At 39.5% G+C, this 11,202-nt stretch overlaps 1 protein-coding gene across 1 annotated transcript; it reads right to left on the bottom strand.

Annotated features, from left to right (window-relative positions):
• Positions 1-2,297: 2,297 nt before the first annotated feature.
• Positions 2,298-10,336, bottom strand: LOC120287327 (leucine-rich repeat extensin-like protein 3). Its single transcript, XM_039300097.1, has 5 exons — positions 10,318-10,336; positions 9,540-9,973; positions 3,167-3,220; positions 2,696-2,800; positions 2,298-2,381 (listed from the first exon to the last, which is right to left on the bottom strand). Exons 1-5 carry the CDS (start codon positions 10,334-10,336, stop codon positions 2,298-2,300), a joined length of 696 nt encoding a protein of 231 aa, XP_039156031.1.
• Positions 10,337-11,202: the final 866 nt, after the last annotated feature.

The raw sequence follows: 11,202 nt of genomic DNA on the forward strand, positions 1-11,202 counted from the left end.
AAATGGTATCTAAAATGCATCTGAAGGAACTCAACAAGGCGTTGGAGAAATTTAAGGAGAAAACCCCTGTCAAAACTCATCAAATCTCTTTGGCAACAAAAAGAAAAGGGAAGGAGCCCATGGTTGCTCCATCCAAGAAAAGAAGAGCTCTCATTGTTGAGGATGAAGAAGATGAGGAAGACATCACCATTACTAATGGCATTGAAGAACCTAGTTGTTACGTTCCCGAATCAACGGAATGACAAGAGAAAGACACAGAATAGAGGACTAGGAGAAGAGAAGATTTGGAAGCGAAGAGAAAGAAACATAGGAGAGAGAAGCTGAAGAAAGAGATGCGGAGGATGAAAGAATTAAAGAAGAAGAAGAAGAAGAGGAAAAAGAAGATCAAGAGGAAGGAGAGCATGAGGAACACTCTTCTCCTCCTGAAGGCATGGAAACAAGGGGAGATCGTGAGAAAAGAGGAATATCCTCATATCCTACTACCAGTGAAGGAGTCAGCCGCTCTCCAGCAGATCTAGAGGACATCTATGTCTCTCAATTTCCTGAGGAGGGACATGATGTTTCATTGCCCAATCTGCGTGACTATGCTGATTTGCCATCATCCGCCTTTACTCCATCCGATCGTCGTGCGAAGCCAATACGCAGACTAATAATTCAGCAGATTTTCGAAGAATTCTTGATGTTCTCTTAGAGATGCGGGGTTAGATATATGCTCTGGGATGCGAAGTACATAATTTGTAGACTGCAAATCAAGCTTCTTCAGTTTCTTTGGATGATCAGATCCAAGCCCTTGCTCTTCAGATTCAAGCAAATGCTAAGGGTGAAGAGGTGGCTCAACTGAAGGAAGAGTTGACAAAGGCTGGAAGGCATTGTCCGGTCAATGGGAGATTTTCAGCTTGTTCGTGTTCCCAAGCATTCTTGATTCCATCTCAACCTTTTTATGATGACAAAAAAGGGGGAGAGATGTGATTTGAACTTTGAACCTTGAACTTTTTTGAACTTGATCTTGAACTTTTGATTTGTTTTGATGTTTGACTTGACTTTTGTGTCTCTGGTTTGTGGACTAGATTTGGGATTTTGGATTACTTGCTTATATTAAGTACTATTGATATCTTATGGATGGCTTTACTCATATGCAAGACTAACCTATTTTCTGTGGTTGCAGATTCTAGTGTTATCAATAAACCATTTATCTTTATGAGATATCCATATTTGCTTGAGTAATGTTTTGCAGGTCAAAGTTATCCAAACTGTAGGAAAGTTTTGTCACCATAAAAAATGGGGAGATTGTTGGAGAAATCTTCCTGGAGTATTTTGAAGCTGACAAAATGTTTCCATCAGTCTAGTCTGAAGATTTGTAGACTCTACTATTTAAAGTCTGAAGACCTCCGGACTACCAGACACAAGACTCAAAGTCTATTCTCATTGACAGTTTCTAATCCATCGAAGAAGGGCTATCCAAGACTGGATGTTTCGTTAAGGATTTGACCTTATTGACTAGAGAAGATTTCTTGGCTGGATATGACATAACAGAATCCTTTATTGACTTAAAGATTGAGGATCCGATGATTGGCGGAGTATACTTGGAAGGTTCTATTTATGGAAACTGAGATCCTGATTGTATGGGCAAGCAGAATTGATGGGCTATCGACATGTTTCTTAAATAGCTCGAATGATCTTCCTAATTGATTCTGTCCAACGGGAAGATTGGAAGAATTCCTTTGGTAAGTGCCAATGGATATGATGGCATAAAGGAGTATATAAGAAAGACGTTCCAGTTGTTCAAACGTGTGTGCGATAGAAGAATTCCAAAGTCTGAAGCTCTTTGTTCTTAGTCAATTCATTTTCTGAGCGAAATTTTGTACGCAAAAGAGAGTCCATATTATTGAGAAACCTTGAGGAAGTGTGGTAGAGTGTCTACACTGTGGAATCAAGGGAAAGCCTTGCTGTAACAACTCTTTTGTTCATAGTGAAATCCAGCCCGTGGGTTTTTAGTGTGAAAGAGTGGACATAGGCTTGGAATAAGCCGAACCACTATAATTTCTGTGTTCATTTTCTCTTCCCTACTCTCTGCTTTACTTTGATCATAATTTGCTTTGTTAATGAAAGGAGAACTTCCTTTCTATTGTCTGCTTAGTATTGCTCTCTTATCTCGAGAAAATATTTTTACACCTATTCATTCTCCCTCTAGGTGCTTGTACTAGCTATCTCACTATAATCCACCAAAAAGAGAAAAGAGATATACGTTTAAAACTTAGATGATCCAACCACTAGTAAGGATCATTTGCATCACTTCCTTAAACTATACCAAAAACAAAATAGAACTCCCCAAAAGTTTCCCACGACAGTGAACTCGCTCTATTTGCCGCTAGCTGAGGAACCTAAAAAGATCAAAGGAGGAATAGGATGAGCAACCACAGCTCAGTGAGTAGTACATATCTTCTAAACAGATCGAACAATCACTATGCATATATACAAAGCAATACCAAACTTCATAACGCCAGCTCAATATATAAAATACGTATTGAATCTTATAATAGTTATTTCTTATCATCAAATATTTATAGTAATATGGAAAACTCATTTGAATCACCATCAAAAGTCAAGTATCAATGGTTGAATCCATTGAATAATCTCCATCAAAAACACATATCAATGGTCTATCCATTGATTAATCTTTTGCTCAATAACTAACCATGGTCACAACACAACGCCTTGTGACAAGGCAGACCAAGATTCTCCCTTTGGCAAGGTTTCCACCTACAAAGCCGGTGGCTGAGCCCAGAAGGATATCATAAACCTGGTATGTATACCCCAAATTGAGCATAAATAACCATTCTCCAATACCAGAAATCCAATCCAAAAATCAATATCTTAAACCAAACAAATAACATTTTGCAACATAGCCCATCATCCATTTCATACTCATTTCTCAAATCATTAAATCTTTCCATAAATCAGTTGCAAAGCAATTTCATATATGTTTCTTCACAAACCTTGTATAACGTGCTTTTCAAAGATTCACAATCAACCAAAGGGTAACAATTGTTCGATCTGGCTTTTATGCAATAAAAATGCTCTTCTCAATTCAATACATATACATATACATATATATATACTTCAAGACATGATTTTATAAAACCAAAGAAAATATAGTACTACTCACCTTGTCGTCTATGACCAAACGACAAACGATACTTGCATCGTCGAACTCAAGGCCCTATCAAATAACCGAAGAATAATGTTAAAATCTAATAAAATTCTATCTCGACTACAAAATGACTAAGTTACACCTTAACTCTAACAAAAGGACTTCTGCGCGCTAACAAGTTGCATAACCAAAGCGATTGTTCAAGCCATTCGCAACATGAAGTTTAAGCGCAAAACTTGATCGAGCCTTAACTCTCTCTTCCAAACCCCGATCCAAACGTACTTATAGTCAATAGAGAGCCCTTGACACATATTGCAAGAATCTCAACTTCACCGTCCCAAAATCAAGCCAAAAAATGACAAAATACGGGCCAAAGCTGCTGGACGCGTACTGTTCACTGCGCACATAAAACTTTGAAATTTTGTTTCGGACAAACCATAAGCTCAAATCATGATCCGTAAAATCTCACGGCTCCACAACACCCTAAACTACCATTTCTACAAAAATATGCGGCTCAACGACTCTAAAATCAGATTTCGCCGCTCAATTTTCCAAAAATTTCGAATTTGAGTCCCAAATTCAAAAATTACTTCAATTGGATGAACGAGGGACTCGATCTCTTACCGGATGCTGCGTTATGGAGTCGAGTCGGCTTGGTGAGGTATCCGAGGCGTGCACATGCCAAAACTCCTTTCCTTTCTTCCCCTTTCTCTTCTTCTTCTTCTTCTTCTTCTTCTTCTTCTTCTTTTCTTTCTTTTCTTTTTGGTCGAGGAAACTCTCAGCTTCTATTTAGCCGAGCCCTCTCCCATCTCCTTTTTCTTTTTTCTTTTTTATTGCGTTTTTAGCTTTTCGACTTCTTTTTCCGTTTCTTCTTTTGGGGCCTTTAAAACTTCTTTTTCTGTTTCTTCTTTTGGGGCCCACTAGCCTAATGTTACATGGCCCATCAGGCATCGGGTTTGAAGAGTAGGTTATTAGGATCTTGAGTTCTTTCCTTGATATCTTGAGTCCTGAATATGGGAATGGTGTTGGTGGTGGTGGAAGTCAAATCAGATTCTAGAAAATGTTGAGTCCTTTCAAGTGGCGGAAATTTATTTCCAAAATCTGAGTGAAGATTTCTAATGGATTAAAAAAATTATATATTAAATCATGTTTCTAAACAACGTCAAAAGGCAAAAGATGAAGCGGGTATTTTACCAGCTAATTTCCGACAAGACAAACGGCTCAAACGTAATTCATTATGCAGAAGCTCCCTGAGACAAAAGGATCACTTGATTTTTTATGGTTCGTTCTCAAAGCAGATTTGTTCCAGACTTTTTACAAATATCAATTGATCAAGCGTATTGGGAAAGTGAGCTTCAATGAGCTTTAGAGTTTTGACCATTGAAAAGGGGAATTTTTTTTTTGGTAAGGTTGAAAAGGGGAATTTTTCTATATCAATCATCTTGAAGTTGGCATAGGGTGTTTCTATCAGTTACTCAAATCTCTTTTAGCTATTGTTGAAGCAAGCGTCATTTGACTTGATTGGTCGAATTAGGCGGAATCCACACGTGTAATCACCTCACCTTCGTGTTCTTTTGGACTTACCCAATGAAGCACATATTTCTATTCCTCTAGCAATTATCTAATGCACATGGTGTCACACCCTAAAACTACAAAGAATGGGGATGACACGGTCGTCCTTCTTTACAAAGGACGCAGCCTCAAACACAACCAACAGACTGATATTAACTTATATATCTCAAACCATATATTTATCAGATAAACCAACAAATTGGTTGCAACATCAGAGTCTCTATAATCCACCAAAAAGAGAAAATAGATATACGTTTAAAACTCAGACGATCCAACTACTAGTAAGTATCATTTGCACCACTTCCTTAAACCATACCAAAAACAAAATAGAACTCCCCAAAAGTTTCCTACTGATGGCACACTCGCTCTATTCGCCGCTAACTGAGGAACCTGAAAAGATTAAAGGAGGAGTGGAATGAGCAACAATAGCTCAGTGAGTAGTACATATCTTCTAAGCAGATTGAACTACCACTATACATGTATACAAAGCAATACCAAACTTCATAACGCCAACTCAATATATAAAATACATATTGAATCTTATATGAGTTATTTCTTATTATCAAAGTTTTATACTAATATGGAAAACTCATTTAAATCGCCATCAAAAGTCAAGTATCAATGGTTGACTCCATTGAATAATCTCCATCAAAAACACATATCAATGGTCTATCCATTGATCAATCTTTTGCTCAATAACTAACCATGGTCACGACACAACGTCTTGTGACAAGGCGACCAAGATTCTCCCATTGGCAAGGTCTCCACCTACAAAACTGATGGTTGGGCCTAGAAGGATATTCTAAACTTGGTATGCATACCCCAAAAACCCCTCACTGGGTTCACAATCATATTGAGCATAAATAACCATTCTCCAATACTAGAAATCAAATCCAGAAATCGATATCTTAAACCAAATAAATAACATTTTGCAACATAGCCCATCATCCATTTCATATCCGTTTCTCAAATCATCATAAACATTTTCATAAATTAGTCACAAAGCAATTTCATATATGTTTCTCCAGAAACCTTGTATAACATGCTTTTCAAACATTCACAATCAACCAAAGAGTAGCAATTGTTCGATATGGCTTTTTATGTAATAAAAATGCTCTTCTTGATTCAATATATATACATACATACTTCAAGACACGATTTTATAATACCAAAGAAGATATAATACCACTCACCTCGTCGTCTACAACCAAACGACAAACGATACTTGTATCGTCGAACTCATGGCCCTATCAAATAACTGAAGAATAATGTTAAAATATAATAAAATTCTATCTCGACTACAAAATGACTAAATTATGCCTTAACTCTAACAAAAGGACTTCTACGCGCTAACAAATCGCATAACCAAAGCGATTGTTTAAGCCATTCGCAACACGGAGTTTAAGCACAAAACTTGATCGCGCCTTAACTTTCTCCTTTGAATCCTAATCCGAACATATTTATAGTGAATAGAGAGCCCTTGACACATATTACAAGAATCCCAACTTGACTGTCCCAAAATCAAGCCGAAAAATGACAAAATATGGGCCCGAAGCTGCTGGATGCGTACTGTTCACTCGCGCGGGAAACTTTGAAATTTTGTTTCGGACAAACCATAAGCTCAATCACGATCCATAAAATCCCATGGCTCCACAACACTCTAAACTTCAATTCCTACAAAAATACACGGCTTAGCGACTCCAAAATCAGACTTCGCGCTCGATTTTCCAAAATTTTTGAATTTGAGCCCTAAATCCAAAAATTACTTCAATTGGACGAACGAGGGGCCTAATCTCTTACCAGGTGCTGCGTTATGGAGTCGAGTTGGCTTGGCGAGGCGTCTGAGGCGTGCACGTGCCAAAACCCCTTTCCTTCCTTCCCCCCTTTCTTTTCTTCTTCTTCTTCTTCTTCTTCTTCTTCTTCTTCTTCTTCTTCTTTTCTTTATGGTCGAGGGCCCTCGAGGGCCCTCAGCTTCTATTTAACCAAACCCTCTCCCCTCTCCTTTTTGCTTTATCGGCTTTTTAGCTTCTTTTTCTATTTCTTCTCTTGGGGCCCACTAACATAATATTACACATGGGATGGGGGTACTAACACATCTAATAGGGATGGGATTAGTTGGGCACGCAAAAAGTCCTAGAAATCCATTGCTACAACAAAAGAATTCGAGGAATTTGAAACAAGTGACTTTTCCTTTGTCTAGCTTGAAGAGAGATTCTTCTATGCCTCATGAATGTGACATTCCTATTCATCAAAATCAATCACCAAATGTTGATTATTGTAAATTGCCTTATTTTCTTTTAAAATTAAAAAAAAAATTGCATAGACAATGACTAGATTGATTGGTCAGATCATCGTTAAATTGCTTCCTCAATAGGTGCATTGATTGTTGATCCTAAACTAAACTTAAGAGCTTACACTTCTTTGTGCACACAAAGTTTCAATCTCTTATGAACTTGATAATAATGGTCATAGAACTATAAAGTTTTTTTTTTTTTAATTGAGAGGTGTTGAAAATAATAGTCACCAACAACAGTAGGCACATCAAAAGAAGTCTCTATGGGAAGGTTACACCATTGTTCCAAATTCTAATCTTGATTAATGATGTGACATCTTCATTGGGTCTTGAAGTGTCTGTTTAATTCTCTTTGCTCCATAGCTAGCATATACTAATTCAATTTGGATCAACCGGTTTTACGACTAGAGTGCAAAACAGAAAGATGAAATATAGATGCCCCTCGGAGATACCCTAATTATAAATTTCCAATCATAACATTAGGCAAGATAAAAATTTGCCAAATTGATTGTGACAACCTCTATAGGGAATAGATAAAAATGCCCTAATTGTGCACACGACAAAATGATTGCCCCCATCACTAGACATGGACGGCCCAATGTTTTACAATATTTTACCAGCTAATTTCCAGCAAGACAAACGGCTCAAACGTAATTCATTGTGCAGAAGCTCCCCGAGATAAAGGGATCACTTGATTTTTTCTGGTCCGTTCTCAAAGCAGATCTGTTCCAGACAATCAATTGAATATCCACGTAATTAAGTGAAATAGTGGTTTTTGTCTCAATTTTACTGGTTTTCCTAAATTATCCATATATGAAATATTAAAGAGTCAAAAAAAGATATAAATTACATTTTTGATAATATCCCACCTTCATTTGGTTCCTCCCGTAACTATCCATTTGCACCTACTCTTATATTGACTGACAAGAAAGTTATGTTGTACCAAAAAGCACCATCTCTTTAACCCACTGTCTGCACCTTTGACAGTCACATGGAATTCTCTTCTATGATCTCCGCTTCTTATCATCATTCTCTTATTATTTTTAACGACGAAATTCACTCTATGACTGAAATTTTATCAACTTACAAATATTACTCATGTATATTACAAAATTCAAATTAAAATAAGCATCACGATTATTAAGCCCGCGCACGCACGGTGCGTACAAACAATCACCCAATTCCATGCACATACATAGCTCCTTTTTAAGCCAAAGAGAAGAGAGAATCACTTGCATCTTGATTGAGTTGTTGTTACGATACACGGACGCGTAAGCTCTATCCTTTTCTCGTTATGAAGGTTGAACTTCCTTAAAAGATTACATTATCATCTTCTGGTTTAGGTACTTATTATTGCCCTATTGGTGAATTAGCTGATGCTTTTCTCCGCGTCGTCAGGATATAATATGCACATATTAACGTCATGACAGGGACAACTGATTTGTCTCCAATCCGGCGACTTCCATATCGCTGAACTTGGACGTGAACTTTGGCACCCTTACAGTAGTTGTTGGAATAGTATAATGACAAGAACCTGGATTGGTCCGAATTGATTGATTTGGCTTCTCTAGGAGCCAGCCCTTGAATTAAAGTCTATCAACCCCAGGCGTAGACTTATATTAGTCGATCCAAGCTGAAATTGAAGTGTCCCGTTCATCAATTGCATTAGCATGTCGGGACTCCAACAGCCGGCGATTAGCTGGATTCCTAAGAAAGATCCAGCAGCATATTGTGACTGGTTGATAATGGCTCAAGGAATTTCCAAACAAAAGCAAAGCATATGATGGGCCATTTGTCTCTTGGGGATTGGACATTGCTGATTTTTTTTTTCTAAGATCTTTATGTTGGAGATTTCGAAGTCGTTAATTTTCAGAATATGTGTTTAGCATTTCTTAATTCAACTTTTCAAATAAGCTAAAAGTCATTTTGAGACCTTTGTATTTCCAAACTATTTTTGAGATCCAAGTTTAGCGCACATCGAATTATCCATATCTATAGACCTTGATCCTTGTGCCAAGAACCAAGGAGAGTGGCGTATTAGCTGTGGACTAGGATCCTTATGTGGATGATCCAGGGTCAATTTACAACATCCATGTATTGGAATCTCTAGGCTCCCGAGATTATATATGAGGCACTAAGTAGGACACCGAGGTCTCGTCTTGCCTTGTTGTCTAGTGGCGTGCGTTGGGGTCTTAGGTTCAAGGGTTCAATCCAGAGGTCTTGAGACTAAGCATTGAAGTCTCGAATTTGATTAAAGGGTGTGTTTGATAAGGTCTTGAGACTAAGCCATTTGAAGTCTTTCTGTTCTAGAAACTTTGATCCATTTCTATTTCTGGGCGTGTTTCTAAAGAAAAAAACTGTTTGATAATTAGAATTTCTATTTCAAAATAGAAATTCGTTTGATGAGCGAGAGGAGAGGTAGAGGAGAGGCGGAGGCGGAGGCGGAGCGAGAGGCGGAGAGGCGGAGGAGAGGCGGAGCAGGAGGCGGAGGGAGAGGCGGAGGCGGCGGGCGAGCGGAGAGGCGGAGGCGGAGGCGGAGGCGGAGCAAGAGGCGGGCGGAGCGGAGAGGCGGAGCGGAGGCGGAGGCGGGAGCGGAGGCGGAGGCGGAGGCGGAGCAAAGAGGCGGAGAGGGAGAGGCGGAGCAGAGGCGGAGGAGAGGCGGAGGCGGAGGCGGAGCGGAGCGGAGGGGCGGAGAGAGGCGGAGGAGAGCGGAGGCGGAGCGGGAGGTGGAGCGAGAGGCGGAGAGAGGTGCGGAGGAGAGGCGAAGGCGGAGGCGGAGGTGGAGCAAAGAGGCGGAGTGCAGGCGGAGGGGGAGGCGGAGAGGCGGAGGCGGAGCAGCGAGGCGAGTGCGGAGGAGGAGGAGGAGGCGAGAAGAGGCGGAGGGCGCGGTGCTCGGATCTGTTGCGGGCTTCGGTTCGCGGGGAACGGAGGGGTGCGGAAGAGGCGGAGGGCAATTTCTAAGCATTTTAAGGAGGCGTTTGGTAGGAGAGGCTAGAGAAGAGGCGGAGGAGGAGGCGAGAGAAGAGGCCAAAATTTCAATTCTCGAGATTTCTCCTCATAGATTTCGGAATAGAAATCTATTCCGTTTTTGAGTATAACAAGTTTCTCAAAATTTCTAATTTTTATCTCCAAATCATTTTCTTTTTTCTAATTTTTAATTTTTTTTTTTATTTTTTTTCCTTTTTTTCTTCTTTTCTTTTTCCTTTCTTTCTCATATTCTTCTTCTTCAAGTGGCCAATTGTCAACGGGTTGGTCGGCGGCTGGCTAGACGAGTTGGCAACCTCATCGGAGTGTTGCCAACCCTTGGCGAGGACGGCCATCGTCGGCCGAGCCTCGGCGCGAGGTGGGCAAGGCTCGGGCGAGCCTCAGCGGGGCTAAGGGAGGCCCGCTTGGCCACCGACGAGGCTCGCCCAGCCCCTTTGAGCCTCACCGAACTAGTTGCTGGTGATTGGCGACGGTGGGTGACGGATGGCGAACAGCAACCACAGCGGTGGCAGTAGATGAAGAAGAAGAAAAGGGAAGAAGAACAAGAAAAAATAAAATAAAAAGAGAAATTGATTTTAGAATTGTTCCCAAGAACAAGAATCAACCTTTTTTATTTTTATTTTTTTATTCTTGATTCTGTTCCAAATCTACTTTTGGGAACAAAAAAATAGAAATTTGTTTCCGAGAACAAAATTTTACTAAACATGATTCTATTCCAAAATTGCTCATGGGAACAAAAGAATAGAAATTTTTACTATTTGGCCAGTTAGCAAACATGACCTAAGCAAGCACCCAAAGGTCATGGGTCTGGGCAACTGGGACCTAAGTCCAACCACAAGGTTCTATGTTTGGTAGCCAAAGTCTCATCTCTTCATGGATTCAACGGTTTGAGTTTTGAGTTAAGATGCTGAAGGCTTGGTTCAACCCTAGGTGCTAGGGACGGCGCCCATTGTTCCCAAGTTGATGACATGGGATGCATGTTTTTAAATAATATGATTTTTATTTATTCTCTTGTCTTTCTTTATTTTAGAAATTATTTTAGAATACTTGGATGATTTGTTTCAATAGTTATCATTTACATATTTAAGATATCATGGGATAGAATTTCTTATTAGTTTACATATTTCCTATTATAAAATTAGAATTTCCTAAGTGTTTTAGATATAAATATGCATTGTGTTTTTCTTGTAATTTGGCTTAT

Source organism: Eucalyptus grandis, chromosome 8 (genome assembly GCF_016545825.1).
Source record: "Eucalyptus grandis isolate ANBG69807.140 chromosome 8, ASM1654582v1, whole genome shotgun sequence".
Taxonomy (NCBI): domain Eukaryota; kingdom Viridiplantae; phylum Streptophyta; class Magnoliopsida; order Myrtales; family Myrtaceae; genus Eucalyptus; species Eucalyptus grandis.

Bases quoted from the DNA above. Each gene is read 5' to 3' on its own strand.
- LOC120287327 (XM_039300097.1), bottom strand. The intron at 2,801-3,166 runs GTGAGTAGTACT...TATACATACCAG, and splicing joins GTTTGGTCATAGACGACAAG to GTTTATGATATCCTTCTGGG. The intron at 2,382-2,695 runs GTTAGTTATTGA...TGATCTTTTTAG, and splicing joins GGCGTTGTGTTGTGACCATG to GTTCCTCAGCTAGCGGCAAA.